This window comes from Crinia signifera, chromosome 9, assembly GCF_055691185.1.
Source record: "Crinia signifera chromosome 9, ASM5569118v1, whole genome shotgun sequence".
Lineage (NCBI taxonomy): Eukaryota > Metazoa > Chordata > Amphibia > Anura > Myobatrachidae > Crinia > Crinia signifera.
In genome coordinates, this window is record NC_139225.1 from 33,693,870 (window position 1) to 33,714,586 (window position 20,717).

The window sequence follows — 20,717 nt, forward strand, 5'->3', positions numbered from 1 at the left end:
TTAGCCTTTATGCTTCCTGCACACGGGCGTTGTGTAAAGCATTTAATATGCATTCTCACTGCCTGTTAAGTGCTCATTGAGTCTGACACTACACAATAGGGACACACTCCTCCTGACAAGTGTTTGCATTGTGTTCATTTCCACATTGCCTGCAGCATTCAGAAGCATAGCTCAGTACGGGGTACATTTACTAAGCTGGGAGTTCTAGTTCAGATAGGATGCCATGGGCTACCAATCAGAATCTACTTACTTATTTAGGACTTTCTAGAAAAAATAGATAGTATCTGATTGGTTGCCCATAGCAACATCCAATCATCAATATAACTCCCATCTTAGTAAATTTCCCCCTTGAAGTAGGCGCTGCCTGATTCAGAGATGGATGATACTGCACAGATACTGCAAATGCAGCAGGAGGCATCCGTAGTGGAAAGATGCCTGCCGCCAGCTTCTGTGATGCAGCGTTGGGTCATCGTCATCTTCATACCGCCCATTATTTGCAGTTCCCAAATTGGGATCCGCCGCACCAAAGTCAGCTCACTTACGACAGGCATTTTACGACACGGTGCAGAGAGGCTAGTTGTGTGAAACAGTGGTGGATCCGGGGGGGGGGGGGGGGGGGGGGGGGGAGGGAGCTGCTGCACAGTTCAAAATTAAAAAAAGAGAGCCACACCAACTGTCATTCCAACTGGAGCGGCTCTGCCCCTATTTGAATTTTTAACTGTTATGCAGCCCCTCTGGAGCCACCACTGATGAGAACACAAATGTAAGCGAAGACATTCCTTTTACTGATGTAAACCCTCATAATACTGATCCAGCTGGGTATTTATCCGTGTGTATTCTTTCTACCATTATCACTGGGCTCTAAGACATTGATCTTTTAACTTTAATATTTACTACACTGAAAACATTACAATTAAGGGTTTTATACTTGGACTTGCAAAGTTCTGTAAGCTACTTCTTTTTCCCGTTTCTGAGATCCTTAGGGACACATTTATCAACAAATATTTGTGGGATATCCCCGGAAAACCCACGTTTTCAAAGGCTACCCTGAAATATTAAGGATACTTAATGAAACGCATTCCAGAGCTCAGCCCCATTAGCGAACGCATATTCAGATGGAATCAGTCATCGGAGCTTATTGCTTACACACGCTGCAGCAGTTATTGTATGAATTCCACCAAAGTAATGGTCTCTCGCATATGTATGTGTAGTAGTGCGCCAGATCCCATAGGAGCAGTTAGAATATTGCATTAACTATCACTGTTATGGGGCACACACACGGGGTGATTTACGCCCCATCTCAATGAAGCACGGACCCCTCCGTATGTACAGTATCTCCCATCAGGGGCAAATGTCGGATTTTCATGGGGGGTTTCTGTACATGCACATATCTATATATACAGACACACACACTTTTGTACGTTTATATACACACACACAAACACACACCATACATACCATAGATACACACAATCATGTACACACACATACCATAGATACACAAATACATAGCATACCTACACACATCATGTACATGTACACACACACACATACCATCCATCATTTACTTAGACACACAAACATACCATAGATACACACATCATGTGCACACATACCTTACATACACACTTCATATACACACACATAATGTACACACAAATACACACATAGCATGCATACATAGTATACACACATCCATACCCTCATGTGAGGGTCAGAAATCGGTGCAAATAATATATATATTGGAGGGGCGTGGCTACGGGAAAGGCGGCACTCTGTGTCTGTGTGTGAGTGGAACATAATCACTTTACCTGCCCTGCCCCGCTGGTCCTCTCCTGCTGCGCTTCATTGTCCCTGCTGCCCTGCACAGTGCACTGCAGTGCACACTCCAGACGGCATGCATGACATTCTCCAGTCTATCCCCGAGCAGGAGGAGGCCGGCCCACCGTGTCCCCCCTTGGTGCATCTCAGGAGTTGTAGTCTTGTTTGGCAGCTCCCCCTCAAGCTCCCTGGGGAATAGCCGGCGGTCGGAAACTACTCCTCCCAGAGTTCCCACGGCCTCCTCGGCTGAGACTGAGACGTGAAGGAAGGAGGCGCCTGTCAAGCGCTGTGGCTGAAGGCTAGAAAACCGGTACAATCGGTACCTGTTGAATTTATTCTGTACAGGCCGTTAGAAAACAGTACTGTACCGGGTAAATCGGTACAGTTGGAGGGTATGCACATCATGTACACAAACACACATTTTTCCATACATACATGTACACACATACTGTATACCATACATATACACACACATACTATACATACTGTACACACAAATACACACATCATGTACACAAACACACAGACATAATCAGGAACACACACACATAGCATAAACACATCGGGTGAGATTTAATAGGATGAGAGATTCAGAAAGTGAGAGATTTAGTGAGAAATCTCCAGTTTTTTTAAAGCGGCAATCATTTACACTGCAAAATCAAACTGGTTTAGCAGTGTAAATGATTGCCGCTTTAAAAAAAACTGGAGATTTCTCACCAATTCTCTCACTTTCTGAATCTCTCATCCTATTAAATCTCCCCCTTCATGTACACACACACATCATGTACACATAGCATATACCCTCCACCCCCAAACAGACATCAGGACAGCCCCAGAGCCTGGTCAGATGAAAGATAATTCACTCACGTCGGCTGCTGGTCCCCTCTCCTGGCCTGAGTGCTCGGTAGCAGCTAGTTCCCCTTCGCCGTAAGGACCTGGGGAGGAGAGGGGGCGGGAGAGGGGGCGGGAGAGGAGGAGCAAGGTCAGAACAAGACAACTTTTTTTTGAGCCGACATGTGCCGACAGGCGGTATTTCATGCCCTACCATCCACTAGGGCGTGGAGGAGGTTATTAAAGCTGTGGCGAGCGAAGCGAGCCACCGTGCCCGAAGCATTGCGAGCGAAGCGAGCTATGCGAGGGTCCATTTGGGTCCCTTCTTCTGAACTTGCTCCTCCTCTCCCTGCCCCATCTCCTCCCCAGGTCCTTACGGTGAAGGGGAACTAGTCTCAACCCTGAGTGCTCTCTCTCACACAACCACGGAGCACTGCTGTGCCTGGGAGGAACTGTAGGCTGCCTCTGTATACAGCGCCCCCTACCTCCAGCCAGCCCAGCAGCACCCTGTCACTCTCAGTGCAACAAGAGGCAGCTACCAGCTGCCAAATAGTCTGCATATGCATGGGGCTGTGTTAAAATAAAAATCGGTCAGCTGCAGCGATCGATTGGAGGGCAGGCAGATTTCTAGATACTCGGAAACCTCCCCTGTGTGCGTGGGTGCCCATAGTGATGGCGATGCGCAAGCACTGTCTATCCGGTAGTGTCTAGATCCCATGCAGTTTAGGTAATTTTCCCATCATGCCCTGGGTCCACGTATACCTGGAGGGGGAATATAAATCTGTGGCGAGCGAAGCGAGCCACCGTGCCCGAAGCGTGCGAGCGTAGCGAGCCCGCGAGGGTACAATGCTGCAAAAATAAAACAAAATAAACGACACCTACATGAATTACACATAAATTTAAAAACGTTGTGAGGGCATCTAACAACTTCCGCCCTCACTGAACGTCACTTCCTGTAAGCTATACTGCATGGGAACTAGTCTCTACCCTGTCTATCCTGCTAGATTGCAGTGTATTGCCTAGCAAAATATCAGCACAGATCGCTCAGCACACATCTCGGGTGCATCCCTTGTGTGCTCTGATGTGTGCTAAGTTAAGCACCTCGCTCAGCACGGAGGCGGCGGAGCCCCGTGTGTAGGGGGCTTAGATAATCACTGTCCCTTCATGTGTGTGTTTTTTTTTTTTTAATACGTGTGGGAGATTCTTCATTTCTTTTTACCGGATCTAATTGCAATAATGAATAAATACGACCCCTTGTGCTATATACGACACACAATGCAATAAATGCATGTTATCTATACATGCAGCACAATCCTGACTAGGGCCCTTATTCTGGTTCACTCGCAACGGCAAATTCCTTCTCAAATGGACAAAACCATGTGCACTGCAGGTGGGGCAGATGTAACATGGGCAGTGAGAATTAGATTTGGGTGGGGTTTTACTTCAAAGTGAGATCTATATTGCAGTGTAAAAATAAAGCAGTCAGTATTTTTCCTGCACAGAAACTAAATAACAAACCAAATCTTATTCTCTCTGCACATGTTACATCTGCCCCCCTGCAGTGCACATGGTTTTGTCCATTTGAGAAGGAATTTTGCCTTTGTGAGTTAACCAGAATAAGGGCCTACTATATCTTCAAAGACTTCATGATCAGAAGGGGGAGCGAGCAGAAATCCAGCAAAACTAGGGCGGCAATGCTGTTTTAAGCCCTAGTGTGTCCAAACACCCACTAATACCATAATTTTCCAAATTAGCAGGACGCTGAATAGAATAGCTATGGGAGCTCTCTCCTGGCGCTATTCACAGCATGGAGAATAGAATTGACGGTACTTGTGTAATATCTGGGCGCCCGATTTTTTCATTGTATTGCATCGCATCGCATCGCATGCAATATAGTGGCATACAATTCATGCAATGCGATTTTTCATTGTAAAGACCAGATTTTTAATTGTATAGTCACCCAAGGGTGATTTCATACCCCCACTATCCAACTACGCATGGAGTTGATTTTATATAGTGTGTGGAGCGCAGCGAGCCACCGAGCCCGAAGCGTGGCAAGCGCAGCGAGCCTCGCGAGGGGACGCAGAATACATGTAAAGTAATCCGCGGCCGCTCGCCACGCTTCGGGCTCGGTGGCTCGCTGCGCTCAGCACACTATATAAAATCAACTCCATGCGTAGTTGGATAGTGGGGGTATGAAATCACCCGTGGCTGACTATACAATTAAAAATCGGGTCTTTACAATGAAAAATCGCATTGCATCGCATTGCATGCCTTAAGTAGTGGCATGCAATAAAAAAATCGGGCGCCCAGATAATACACAAGTACCGAATTGACCCCTATGTTACATAAATGTTGGTAAAAATTGTCAGGTTTACATACCTATCAACCAGTAAAGTCAGGACCTGCGGCATAAAAAATGGGCTGAGCTAAGTGGTGTGGGTGTGGCCTCTGGCAGATGGGGGCATGGCTTAGCACTGCGACCCCCTTTTGTTCTAGTAACAAGTGGGCAGCCCCTGGCTTTATTTTTTAAATAAAGTTGTGTGTAATAAAATAACTTTGCTGAGTTTTGCAACTCGGATACACAAAAAGTTATTAAACAAGAGACTGCTGGGCAGCACGGATGGTGTAATGGTTACCTTTACTGCCTCCCACCACAGATGTCAATGGTTCCATTCCTACCATGGCCCTAATGTGTTTGCGTGGAATTTCTCTGGGTGTCCCGGTTTCCTTCCAAATATTCTGGTAGATGACTTGGATCTCAAAAAAAAATAAACCTTTAAAAAAATCGATAGTGTGTATAAGGCTTTGTGTACCTAGACTATAGGGTTCATTCTATCTCTCTACCTTAACCAGGTTTATCAGTGGAAGCGCCCCAATTTCCGCATGGTACCCCCTACCTGAACCTCATGCTTGTTGTCGGAACTGGAGCTGTTTGTCATGTCGTTCCTCCCCTCTCGGCATCCCGTGAATAATATGGATCACATGTGTTATGTGCACATAACTGACACAGCTTTGCACGAACCTTCTGTAACTCTGAGATAACAAGATGTTCAGGGGTCTGGGGTCTGGACAGTTTTGCAATCCAACTCATGATTCCGGAGGGATTATGTAGACATACAGGATTACAATGGTTATATGAAAAGCCCATGTCTAGGAGCTTCCATTGTGTGCCGCCTAACAACAGATGGGCACACACTGGCATGGCATCTGCGTTTTAGCACCTGGCAAAGTCTCTGAGGTAGCAAGTAGGGCTTCCTTGGTTTATTAAGATGTGAGTAGGGGAGTTGACCAATAAGTATGTATGATCAGTAGGATATAAAGGGATTTCATAGGATTTTACTCTGGTGAGTAACATAAGATTTATGCCACCTGTACCCCTTTCACATCGCTATGCTGGTCCGACCCGGGTCCCGCCCTTTCACATTAAACTCGGTTCACTCATTATACATAGTGCGACCTGGGTTTAACCCTTCTTATAACCCCGGTCTACCCTGGTTATAAGCTTTGGTGTTTTCTCACCGCACATCAACCCACTTCGACACGTCAGGGAGTTCTATTGAAGATGGGATGTTGCTATGGGCAACCAATCAGATTCTATCTATTTTCTTCTAGATTCGAAGATGCTAAATGAATGAGAATTATGGTGGTAGCTAGGTTGCGGATATATTCATGGACTAGTGAGCAGGTAAACGCAGCCCCCCCCCCACCAAACGCGCGCTCACCCTGCCACCCAAATCCCCACAACACGGTGCAAGCAGATGTGTACACTTACATATCCGCTCATATGCGCCCACACAGAGGAAAAATCATTTGATGCTCGCTCAACATTGAATTATTTTTCCTCTCTTCGCAGATAAAAGCCTGGACTTATTTTTATCCCGGCCGTTCTTCTCCGAATTGTGGATTAGAGCTGACACCAGGTGACATCCTCCACCTGCCCCAAGCAGACATGGGCACACCTGTGTTCGCAGGGGGCTGCCCAGCATTTCTATGGGCATGCCCGTGAAACACTGGATGGGCTCATGTGAACGCTACCTGCCTGTCACTCAGGCAGCGAGCGCAGACCCCCACCATCGGGGTCGGGGACGTGTTCGTCTAAATTGGCCCCTACATTCAACATAGAACTCCCATTTCAATAATACCCCTTTTACACCAAAAATCCCAGATCTGACCCGGCATTTGGGACACGGATCCAAGCCAGGACCGTGATCACCCCCGCTGGGACTGCCGATCGCCACACTGGGGGCAAGCCCAGCACCAAGGTAAGCTGCCGGGCTGCCCCCAGCCCCCGTGCACCCCCCCCCCCCCCCCAGCCCTTGTCCAGGAGGTGAAGGGATGCCGCACACAGGCATCCATTCACCTCCTCTGCTGCTGTCTGCAAAGTACAGCAGACAGCAGCAGATGCTGTGCGCAAACCCCCCCCCCCGCCCAACTTGCGGACGCTGCAGTCCGCAGGTTGGGATTCCCCCATTAATGTAAACAGGAGCCAGGTCAGATGACCTGGCGTACCCGTTTAAACTGCCCTCTACCCAGGTCCTAGACGTGTTCTACCAAGGTCAGGATCTGGGTAGAAGTCCCGTGTAAAGGGACACAGCTTGACCAATTTACACCGCCGCTTAACCCGGTCTGACTGGGGTAAAAGGGGTATTAATTTACCCTGTAGTCTTTATTCATATAAAATACAGGGTGAGCCAAAAAACACATCTCAGATTTTAAAGGTTAACATTAAAAAGCACAGCAAATGCTAAGTGCAGGAATACAGTTTCTTTTCAATTGGTTCTCAATAGGGATGCCAATCCCAGGGCATTTTTTCAATTCTGGGATTCCAGGGATTGGCATCCCTAAAAGAAATTACCGGATGACTGAACTACTGAAGCTAATCACGCTGCGCAGGTCGCACGCCGGTGTCGGGTACAGCCCGACAGCGTCTGAGTAAGTGCTCAGACACTGCCCGGCATAAGACTGCGCATGCACAGTCTAATCCCAAAATCCCGGAACTGGATACTCCAATCACGGGATTTAAATCCCGGACATTTTGGGGCCAAATCCCGGGATCCCACCGATCCCAATACCAGGATTGTCGTCCCTAGTCCTGAATATGATATGACCATTTCCTGGCATATAGCAGCCTTCAGTTTATTAATGGTTCTCGGTGGATGTTTGGAGACCTTACAGGTAGCCCCGTTGGCTGTGTAGAGGCCTGTCATGGTGTTTATTGATTGGCAGCACCATTTTAATACATCATTGCATAATGACTACTACAACATTGTTGCAAGTTTAAAGTCTGCTGAAGAAAGATGAGACTAGGCGGAGTGTGTGCTAGATGATGTAAGGGTTATGGTATGGTGCACTGATCAACAATTTGTAACATTTAACTTTTAGGTTACATGTTTAGCACAAAAGAATAAGGGGAAACAAAGAAAATGAAAAGAACAAAGAACTTGAAATACTGTAGGTCAAAATTGGCAAGACAATATCAACGCAATTTAGTGCACATTAAAATCTATATTACTTTGTGTGTAGACGTATTTTATATTACAGGAAATGAATGTACTTGAGCTGCGACTTAGTTTTTTCTTTATTTTTATTTGTTGCTTTTGTGAAACAAAGAAGAACAAGCTTTGTTATATAAAAAACTGAATTTGGGACTGATGCCGAGGTAGTCGTGCTGCCCTCTGCTGGTGGAAATCAAAATGTTTCCTACTGAAATAAATATTACGATCAAAGCAGGGTCTATAGCAGGGCTGGCCAAACCAGTCCATCGAGATCCAGGTTTTCCACATTTCCTAGCTGGTGCACAGCTGTAGTCTTTACTAACTGTCACATTTGCATACATGCTGCATTCATTCCCACTATAGATCCACAGGCTGCCTGAGACAGATGAACTGTTGGTAGATCTTCAGGACAGGTTTGGCCACCCCATGTCTGTAGATCAGGGTTGCCGACCCTCCCGGAATTTCCGGATCACGGTATTAAAATGCCGCAATCCTCGGGTCTCAGAGGAGGGGCGGAGCTAAAATGACACCATTGCGTCATTTTAGCCCCGCCCCCTCCACAGAGATCCCTGAATTAGCTGGGTTTAACATCATGGGGCGGGGCTTCGTGATGTCACGCTTAAGCCCCGCCCCCTGAGCGGCTGCTGAAACTCTCCTCTCCGGGCTTCTCCCGGAGAGGAGAATAATAAAGTCGGTAACCCTGCTGTAGATATTGATGTAGATGTAGAATTATTTGCAAGAGTTAAAGAGTAACATGTTTATATCAGGTTGATGTATTCTATTTCATTGGGTCATTCTGATTGAGTCACATTCCTGAGAGTTCGGCCCCGTCCCGATGTTTGTGGGACTGAGTATGCACATGGTCTATTATGCACATGTGCAATTCCCCTTTGTGAATGGCTTTGGCGACTTGCATAGTCGCCAAGCCCTTTGCAAACACATTGGGGCAGCCAGGGGCGGAAGGTGACGGGGATGGGGATTGCCCATGGTAACGCACAGTATTTTATGCATACCTCCCAACATGACCCTCTCCAGGAGGGACACATTGCTCTGTTTCTGGACTTCTCCCTTAATTAATGATTGCCAGCACCTGTGTTGAAGCACCTTTCTTTTCAATTAACCTGTGTGAAACAGGTGATGGCTATCCTACATTATGAGGGAAGTCCAGAAACAGAGCAATGTGTCCCTCCTGGAGAGGGTAATGTTGGAAGGTATGTTTTATGAGCATCCCAATGAAAATGCAGGGTGTTCCCATGGCTACGAGGGCGGGACAATGCCTGACTGGGGCAGGCAGCTGACATCACAGGGCATCAGCTGCCCGTCTTCGTCCCGGCGGCCACAAATAAAAGTCAGTTCCCGCTGACTTTTATTTGCAAAGCTAGGAGAAATCATTTTGTGGTCACTCGTTACACATCCCCTCATCCCCCATGTTAGAGAGGGAAATCGTCGTCAAGGGGGAGGGGGGTGTCAAGTGGCGTCTCTAGTGGCTTATTGAGCCAACCAGAATGACCCCCAAAAAGCGTTGTGAAACTATGCCGTATGTCACAGACCATGGCTTCGTCCCCTCTCTCCTGATGATAACCTAAACATTAAGCCATCCGAAAATATATGTTTTTTTAAAGTAAATTTTAACAATAATTGCCTCCCGTATTAAGTGAAACATTGAAGAACATAAAGCATCAAGATGCAGAAAATTATGCAGCAGGTTAATGTCAAGTAATATTCTTGTTATCACTCTTCCGAATGATAAATGCTGCTCTAGGCAATTTGCCCCTAACTGCCATTTTTGCAAACACACAACAGGAGCTGATTGGTTGGTACACCATGCATCACGCGTGAAAATAAGAATAATACCCCCTTCTCACTGCCGCAAAAACCCCGGTATTTGCCTGTCTCAGTGTGAAAGGGTTTTTGTGAAATTCCCGAGTGTTATGCCCTGGGAATTACACACAGGTTTTTTGCAGGGTTTTTCCTGGGTAATACATGGGTGTATGGCAGTGTGAACAGGCTATACCTGAGTTTTTCTCACAAAATGCAAAAAAGCAAGTTCATTGAATTGCTCAAAGCTGCTTATTAAACAGCCAATCAAAGATACTTTTTAGACATCAAAACCAGTTGGATTTTGCTGTGTAAATGATTGCCGCTTTAAAAAAACTGGAGATTTCTCACCAAATCTCTCATCCTATTAAATTTCACCCTCGGTTCATCCTTTAGCATTCAAGTGGGCATAGACTATAATAGTGTGCCAAGCACACCAAGCCATGCAAAGGGATGCGGCACACTCATACGATGTCCATGTCGACATATTTCAACATTGGCAAAACCTTAGAAAAGGCTGTGTCGACCTTCTGTCACTATGGACATAGATATTGTCTATCATCTATACCAGAACCAGTAACATAAGGGAGATGCCATGTTTAAACCACGTTCTAGGTGAACTGCACAAAGCAAGGCTGTACAGATGACATAAGCGACGGGTCAGTAAAGAGTGTAACAGTCTCCTATTTGTGTCTTAGGTGAGAGCTCCATCTCCGGCTGCACCAAAAGTGCAAGGATTAAAAAGAAGCAGAGGCGGAACAGAACCACGTTCAACAGCAGCCAGCTCCAGGCCCTGGAGAGGGTGTTTGAGAGAACCCACTACCCCGACGCATTTGTACGAGAAGATTTGGCGAGGAGGGTTAATCTAAGTGAAGCAAGAGTACAGGTCAGTCCCCTGTAATGTTTGTGAGAGAATCCAATGCAGTGGGACATTTATGAAGCCGTTCCACAGATAACGTCTGCCAAGGAACCAATCATATATTTACTTTCATTTTTTTAAACTGTACTATAACAAGTCAGAATATGATTGGTTGCTATGGGCAGCCAATGGCAAATGCAGGATTACTAGAGTCAATATCCAGCTATGCAGACAATAGGGGGTATATTTACTAAGATGAGAGTTCTATTTTAGATGGGATGTTGCTATGATTAACCAATCAGATTCTATTATCTTCTAGAAGGTGCTAAATAAATGAAGTTCATTCTGATTGGTTGCCAATAGCAACATCCCATTTGAAATAGAATGCCCATCTTAGTAAATGTCCTCCTTTGAGTCTGGGGGAGACATAGAAGAACCTAGTAAAGACCCTGGACATTATTGCAAACATTGGTCTTTTTGAGATACTGTATGGAATGCAGTATTAATATCTAACAGTAATATATGTAATATAGGGTACTTGTGTATTATCACGGCGCCCAATTAGCATACGTACGCTACCACAGTGAAATCGCATCGCATGTCACGTTATAGTGCCATGCGATGCGTGCTATGCGATTTCAGTAGTTAATATGGTACTTCTATAGTGGTGTATGTTACGCATTTAGCGTAACTGTGGTTTCAGAATTAGCGTAGGTAACATTGATTGCGTAGTCAGTCAGAGATAGTATTCCCGCTCCCTGTCAGAATCATTCTGAGGTGAATTTCTGACAGGAATGGCAGCATCACTCAGACCTGCAGCAGAATTGTCCCAAATGGCTGAACCTGTCACTAATATGTTCAGCTTGCCTAAGACGGAGGCAGACGCAGAATTGCACCAATGGGCACCCCATGCGCTTGCCAATTAAGGAGTGCATGTGGCGGTGTCATATCAAAGCATGCCGTCAGAAGGTGAGCCTAAGAGCGGGCCATTTTTTTCCGGGGTGCCGCTTATCATTCCTCACTCTCATACGATTTATATATTCCTGGGCAGAGGAGCTGACATCAATCGACTATTGTCAGCGTGAGCTCCAAATTTCTAACAAAACTGCGGTCCTGTACAATGGATGGATGCGGGAGGCCTGTACCATGGACCTGATGGCACAGCCGCAGTGGCGTATCGGTGGACCTGGGCAGATTGGTGAGGTCGATGAGAGCTTATTTGTAAAGAGAAAAAGCAATGTCGGCCATGTTTTGCCTCAACAATAGATTTTTGGCGGGATCTCATGAGAAAGTGGCCAGTGCTTTATTACAGTGGTGCCTAAACGTGATGCCACCACTGCGATGGCGGCCATAAATGAGAACATTGAGCCGGCACAACCATTTATTCTGATTGCTGGTGGGCGTACAGCACAGACCAATTGGAACAGGCTGGATATAATCATGCCAGAGTCAATCACAGATATAACTTTGTAGACCCCGATACAGGTGTACACACGCAAACCATCGAACGGCTTTGGGGCTCCTGCAAATAGCGGAACAAGCACCAAAGAGGCACAGCACGTCACCATTTACAATCCTACTTGCAGGAGTTCATGTGGCGGAAAACTTTGGGTGCTGATAAGCCATTTGAGCGCATCCTTCACGCGCTGGCGCTGCTCCCAAAGGCAGATTGACTGTTGTATTATCTTTTTTTGGTCATTTTTTTCCTCATTAATGTTGTTATTCTTGATTGATTGCTAATATTTTCATTATTTATTGTGATTACTGTGATTACTTGATTTAATATGCTCTTTCATTATTACTTATTAAGTAAATACCAGTTTTTCTTCATTAATGTTGTTATTCTTGATTGATTCCTATCATTGTCATTATTTATTGTGATTATTTAATTTAATATGCTCTTTCATTATTACTTATTAAGTAAATACCAGTTATTCGTTAACACATGTCGTCATTACTGTGTCAGATGTATGATATTGCAGGCGTGAATGTGTCACGAAAACACCCCCACTATCCACGTCAACCCGAAGCGTGGCGAGCGCACGCGTTATGTGTCCTCCCGACCTTTTCATACCCCCACTAACCACGTTGGCGTGGAGTTGATTTTATATAGTGTGGCGAGCGCACACGGACTTCTTAACATGTATTCCGCGTCCGCTCGCCACACTATATAAAATCAACTCCACGCCGACGTGGATAGTGGGGGTATGAAAAGGTCGGGAGGGCGCGTAAACGCATCCGCTCGCCACGCTTCGGGATGGCGTGAATCGTGTGGGTATGAAAAGGTTGGGAGAACGCGTAATGCGCCTGTTTGCCACGCTTCGGGATTTGTATCACATACATATATATGTATACACTGTGTTATTTAGCATCACATATGCATATACACAGGGTGTTCTGTCGCATATGCATATACACAGGGTGTTCTGTAGTAAATCGCAACACATAAAATCGCATGCAATCGCATGCCTTTTTAGTGTTATGGTGTGAAAATTGTACAGGGTGCAGTGCATAAATTAACTAGTGAGATCGCATCGCATGCAACGAAAAAGTGCGATGCGATTTCACTACACAGAAGAGCCCACTAAGAAAATAGCATACTGGGCGCTGTGATAATACACAAGTACCTAATATAGTACAGGCTGTATACCTTAGGCATGTCTACCTATTTCATGTGTTGACCTCAGCCATGTTCACCTTTAGTGGTCAACCCAATGCATATCGACCTAATAAGTGTCGACCTTAAGACCGTATGCTGACAGGAACTGATCAAGAGGGCACAATTAGTGCGGTTGTTCCTAGTCTCTTGTAGAAGCAAAAAACTCCCCTTTTCTGTACGTACTCAGTTCCACAAAGTTACCAAAATATCTCTGCTCTATGAATGCATTATAATAAGTTTTTGTGACACACAGTGTGGGGCAGATGTATTAAGCCTGAAGTGGAAGGGAACACACCAGCCAATCAACTCCTAACTGTCATTCTTCAAATATAGCTGATTGCCTGGTGCGTTATGGCCCTTATTCTGATCGGTGCGGCCGGATCCGAATATGCGGCCAGGACCGTGCGAAACCCCGCCTTCCATACGGGCTGAACGGACTGCACGTGTATTTTTCATGGACTACGCCTCCTCCATCTCAGGGAACCTCCCCCATCATTCGATGGTCGCAGACCATCGAATGCAGGACCGAGTGGTCGACCAGCTCCCGCAACCTGAGACCACACCATTTTTCCGTGCAAAAGCAGGGATCTGGGCGGGCAGCTGACATCCGGCGATGTCATATGTCCGCCCCCTACACGTGCGTCACGGCCGCATTACCATACGTATGCCCAGCGTTTGCATGGGAACGCCCATGAAACGCGGGGCGTATGCATATGGTAATGAGCCCAAATAGACCTTCACGCCCCTCTCCACCCCCTGTTCGGAGTGTTCACATTTCATGCGGGATTTGGCCGTACGCCCCGCTCGCACATGCGCAGAGACGCCTCTGCACATGCGCAGACACAAAACATCGGCGGCACGAACGCACGCGGATATTACCGCACCAACCAGAATAAGGGCCTTTATCTCTTCTCCAGTCTTAATACATCAGCCCTTATGTGACTTGTGCACCACTATATTCTATCACAGCCATCGGGCTAATGTGGGGTATAGATGTAGGAGACATTGGTTATATGTAACTGTTTACACCGCTCTCCAGGTCTGGTTCCAGAATCGGCGAGCCAAGTTCCGGAGGAATGAGAGAGCCATGCTTGCCAGCCGGTCGTCCTCTCTACTAAAATCTTACAGCCAAGATCCCATTGTGGAACAACAAATCAGCCCCCGACCAACCAGTCTGGCACCTGAGTTTTTGTCCTGGAATTCTAACAGCTACAGGTAACAAACTGATGTTTTTCTTCCTCTTTCTCGTTTTAAAATGTAAGGGTGTCATGAAAAACAACGCGTTTCTCCATCCCAAAGCTAATTTGCTATCTACACAATGTCTATTGCAGAGGTTTTCAAAGCTGGTCCTCAGGACGCCCATACAGTGCATGTTTTGCAGGTCTCCTCACAGACCCACAAGTGAAATAATTAGCTCCACCTTTGGATCTGTTAAAATGTGTCAATGAGTAATGAATACACCTGTGCACATACCGGGTGACCTGGAAAACGTGAACTGTGTGGGGTCCTGAGGACCAAGTTTGAGAACCCCTGGTATCTTGTAATGATTTATCAGCTGGTGTAGAATTGAAGTATGTAAGTGGAGGAACTCTCCAAGGTGTAGCTGCACTAGAGTCCAGAGCCGGCTCTACAATGAGGCAGCTGCCTAGGGGCTTCAGAATCTTGGGGGCGCTCCTGAGTCTGTCTATGACTCTCAGGGATGCTTCCTTGTTGAACTTAATGCAAATGTCTGTAGCTGAACATCTAAGGCACCACCTACTCAATTTCACCTGAGGTTCTGGAAGGTCAGTATGGTGTTAGGAGGTGGTGGGAGCAGTAAGCAGTTTTTCCAGGGGTGCCGAAAATCCATGTACCAGCCCTGATTTAGAAATGCATGCAACCCCGATGGTTTAGGTATATCTCTGATGTGTCAATCTGTAACTGTGATGACCACGTAAGCTGCAACATGATTGGTAGATTTACTAAGGATTGGAGAATGATATAATGTAGAGTAGGGGTGGCCAAACCAGTCCTCGAGATCTACCAATGGTCCATGTTTCCCAGACCACCTAACTGGTGCACAGCAGTAGTCATTACTAACTGTCACATTTCAAACATGCTGCATTCATTCCTAACTGACACATTTACAGATCCACAGGTGGTCTAGAAAACATGGACTTGTTGGTAGATCTCGACAACCGGTTTGGCCAGTCCTGGTGTAGACAGATAAAGGACCAACCACCAGTTAGGAGCTGAATGGCTGGTACTGTATCGCTCTCTTCATTTTATCTAAAGCTTAGTATATCTCCCACATAATGAGAAGTCTATCACACTCTAGTAGTGCCTCAGCGGAGAAGCCTATTTCTAAGTGCAAGTTTCATACACAATAAAAATACGACATAGGCAGTTTTTACACATGTAATAAAGGCAACCTCCAGTGTCCGTACACTCTAATCATAATTATAAGTTATAAATTAGGCAAAACCAAGTCCTGCTGTAGGAGAAAAACTGAACATTTAATTTGATGGAAGAGATGTCTCTCCAAAATGGGCAGGGGGCAGACATGGCAGTGGACCCTGCCGGGACCACAGACCCACAGTTGATCATGTGGGGGATCCCCTGACAACAAGCAGAACCCCTGACAATGAGCAGGTTCTATGAAGGCGCCTAAAAGTTTTTGTCAAGGGGGCTGGGGGGTGCAAACTTTGTAGTTACACAACTTCCACATTGGTATATGTGGGGAAACTGCTGGCATCATTTCCTGGGAACATATTCTCCTGATTATCAACACTTTTAAACACGTTTTAGGATCACTGCTTACATAATATTGTGTGTGATCACCCAGAGCTGTATAGTGATTCATTCATTTGGGCAAGGCCAAAGCTAGAATTTTTGTCACCCGGGGCAACTTAATAATTTGCCGCCCCCACTTTTTAAATTGCACAGGGTCCGCGCTTCTGGTGCTGATCTGTATTCCATGTCTCCGATAAGCATGGAGATACATTCTTACTTGAAAAATCTGCTTCCCAGCTGGGCTGGAATCTGTACACACACAGGTGCAGCCCACATTACCCAATATTTATATTCATGTCTGTGGATTGTAACTCACCATGACACATAGGAGTAATAGTTTTGTTTTAAAGTTGATATGCACTTTCGTAAGTGTTTTTTGTTTTTTTTTTAGACTACTTTATTCCCCCCAATGTAATATAAAAAAAAAACTATTGCCAAAATAAAATCATTTTACACGTCAGTTCTCTAAAGCCGTGTACACACGGCAGTGATGTTTGCTGAAATCACTGGCAATATGGTCGCGTGTGACCATATTGGCAGTGATGGGAGTGTGCCCCGGCGATAAATCGCCGGATGCGCACTCCCATTTTCAGCTCCTGCGACCAGCTGATTACCTCTGCGGCACCACCGGCAGAGGTTCCCTTTCATCAGCGACCATCTCTGGTCGCTGATGAAAAGGAGACACTGAGCAATATATATCCCCCTTGTGTACACAGCTTAACTGTATTAAATATAATTACACTGGTCTGTTAGGTGACTAATCCCAACAATGAATCGGTTCTTATGCTTAACACCAGACGGTATTATATTGCACAGCTACATACCCACACACAGGGTCAGACTGGCCAATGGGTACAGGGGAAACCCCGGTGGTCCACGCATCTTGGTCCATCTTGTTTAACCTTTCATAATTCTGCCTTGATCCCAAGAAGTTAAAAAAAAACGCCATCTCCCATTGGTCAGCTAATCCTTCCTGCTCTCAAAAATCAGATACAGGTATCCCCCACTCCCTCCATAATGTCCTCTACTATAATTGCTACATGCACCATTTATATGGCAGCCTCCCATAAATAGGAATTCCACAGCTAAGCAAGAAATCATTGCTATTGGTTCCTTTGCCCCTCTGTATTGTTCATGGTATATACATCCCAACAGTCCCAATTACCGCAGGAATGTCCCGGTTTTCGGGGACATTCCCGCATCCCTCACGCGGCCAGCAGTGTCCCGCGGCAAGGGGGGGCTGTTGGGGGGCTGTGCGCATGCGCACAGTGTCTATTCCCGCAGCCAGGGGGCTGTGGGTATGGCTAGAGGCTCACAGAGCCTCTGGGTCATGCCCCCATAGCGTCAAAACGGGGGCGTGGCCTCGCGGAAGACCCGCAAGTATAGGCCACGCACCCTTTAATTAGGCCACATCCCCAAAATTGTCAGGGTGCCTGCGGCGCGCATCACTATGTCCCTCCTTGGTCTACCTACAAGTTGGGAGGTATGATAACAGACAATTATTGGGGACATCCTGTTACATTTACACACATAATGCTTTGGTCACCTCTCCACCTAATGGGGCAGATGTATTAAGCCTTAACAAGAGATAAATTCAAGTGTGATAAGGAGAGATAAACGTCCAGCCAATCACCTCCTTACTAACTTTTTTCAAACACTGCCTGTAACATGGCAGTTAGGAGGTGATTGGCTGGACGTTTATCTCTCCTTATCATACTTGTATTTATCTCTTGTTAAGGCTTAATACATCTGCCCCAATATGTCTGTAAACCCACTTTATAGTCTAGGTCAGTGTTTTTCAACCACTGTGCCGTGGCACACTAGTGGTCCACACATTAGCGTTGAACCAAAACTCAACTTTGCTCGCTTCCTTCCTACAGACGGCTCACGCATGCACACTTGGGGCCTTATTCTGATCGGAGCGGCCAAACGTGCGTACGTTCACAATTACCGCACGCTAGCCGTACGCGGCCGTTAGGGTTAAGTCCGCCCACAAATCGGCCGCTTGCGTACGGGCAGAAATAACGTAGAGGGGGAGTGGTGTACAAATGAGCGTACGGCAACGTACGCGGTCGGCCCAGCCCTTACACTCCGTCGACTAGCGTACGACTGAGCGTACGGCGCCGTCTACGGCCGTCTTTCCTCCGTCTCCCCACCGCCTTCTTGCGGCGATCTGAGCGTACGCCAGCTTGCACGGACGGGTCCCTATTGTTTTCAATGGAAAACTCAGCTTATGTCACCGCTCGTGAGAGTGAGCGTACGTCCGTGCACGCTGGCATACCCTTCACATATATGGACCTGCAAATCTTGCCTCTCAACTACTAATCTGACAATTGATTAATTAATCTATTTGTTATTCACTTATTGTTTTCTATTAACTCAATTGTCTACCTTAATAAAGACCTAATAAAACTACATTTTAAACCACATTACATGTATATTTGTTATGTTCTAATGTGGCATTTTAATCACTATCTATGTGTCCCCATATTGCTGTTACTTTTAAATCAAGTTATGTTGGTGTTTCTGTATATGTACTAAATTATGTCCATAATTAGTTTGTCCAAAATGTGTAACATGTATACCTACCCTGATGTTATGTGTGATGTTTTAATCGAAAAACATTAAACATTCATGCATTTTCACTATGTGTTATTTTACTCAAAAACACACACATTTACACATCAATCATTACCCCTCACCTCAAATTACTAATATAACTTACATTACACATCTGTATGTACCTACCCTTACAAGCCCTCTAACATATTTATTATTAAAAACACAGGCAATTTATAATACAATATCAACTTTTATTTCTTACAAACATAATAAGGGGGGGGGGGATAAAAAAAAATTAAATGCGGGCCTCCAGTAGGCCAAAAAGAAGTTGCAAATAAAAAAGGGTCAGGAAGATCTCCCGAATAAGGGCTGCCACCTCCTCCTGCTGCTGTTCAGTGTCTGTAGTGAAGGGATAAAAAAAAAAAAAAATATATAACATAAACAAATGTTTGTTGTATTTGTACATAATAAAAAGTTGTGAGTTATGTGTGAAGGGCACATACATTTTTAAACTACATTGAAGATGGGTCTGCTGTAAACACAGTACTAAAAAAAAATATGTTAACACACACATACTGTACATAGTAAATAACATTAATTCAATTACTCCTTCATCAATGAATGTATGCTGTATCCCAATTGGTACTTTGTTTTTGGGGGACTGTCCTCTAACCTCACAATTAGCCTGTGCTATTTAAGGGTTATGACATTGTTGTGGCTTAAGCACTCCTTACTATTTTAAATTTAGGACATTGCTGTACAAATTATAGGCCTACAGCTGTAGGCCTATAATTTGTACAGCAATGTCCTAAATTTAAAATAGTTTGTAAAGCATGCATCCGCATGGCCTCACACACTATTACCAAAACAATCTCGACATTTCAGTTGCACCAGTGGCAGATTAAGCCTTTGGGGGGCCCGGGGTACTTTAGAGCGGTGGGCCCCCTTGCACTTGTCATTACTGGCCGCACACTGCATGGCCGAATATTATACTGTCAAAACATAGAGTAAAGGCAGAATAAACTTGGTCAATGGTTACCTGCAGGGGATATATATATATATATATATATATATATATATATATATATATATATATATATATATATATATATATATATATATATATATATATATATATATATATATATATATATATATATATAGACAGGGGGTTGGCGGCACTCGGAATAATAATAGACACCATATATATATATATATATATATATATATACACACACCACATGAAAAGCCTGTGTTTGTCCCTCTGCCCCTTACTCTGGAGGAGACCTCACAGTCCTAGTGCTGCCTCTGATTAAAAACCCTCCTATGACTAAGCTGCTGCTGCTGTTCTCCATGGACCTGAGAAGTATGTAATGAGCTCCACCAATCAGAGCTCAGCACAAACTTCTCAGCCTCTGTCCTCTGGTGCAAAGTGTCATGGGACTTAGTCAACTCCCAGAAAAGCACTGCACACTTGTGCAATCAGTGTGCCTTGCCTCCCGATGCTCAGCACCATAAATCATTGTCACATTGGCAGATAGGTGAAGCTGCAGCACTACCCCACCCATGCGCAAAACATTTAGCAACAAAAAAAAAAACATAACTTAAACATTGTCTTTTTAAAAAAAAAAAATGACAACCACAGGGGGCCCATAGCTAGAGGGGGTCCCAGGGGCACTGACCCCTTGCGCCTCCATTATAATCTGGCCCTGTGTTGCACATCATGCTGGGAACTGGAGTTACCCAACACCACATAACTACCACACCACTAATGTCGGATATCTCATTGGATGTACTGTTATGTCAATTATTCAAGGGGTGAGGCATGGACACACTCAAAAAAACCACCAAGGGGACCCTTGTTCCTGGAGAAGGACAGGACACACCTCATGGTCGC

At 45.4% G+C, this 20,717-nt stretch overlaps 1 protein-coding gene across 1 annotated transcript in view; it reads left to right on the plus strand.

Annotated features, from left to right (window-relative positions):
- The window catches only part of PRRX2 (paired related homeobox 2), a 54,289-nt gene that overhangs the window by 25,576 nt on the left and 7,996 nt on the right, over window positions 1-20,717 (plus strand). Inside the window, exons 2-3 of the mRNA XM_083158764.1 lie at window positions 10,667-10,854; window positions 14,526-14,701. Coding sequence (XP_083014890.1) covers window positions 10,667-10,854; window positions 14,526-14,701 — 364 coding nt within the window. The remainder of the gene's footprint in view (window positions 1-10,666; window positions 10,855-14,525; window positions 14,702-20,717) is intronic.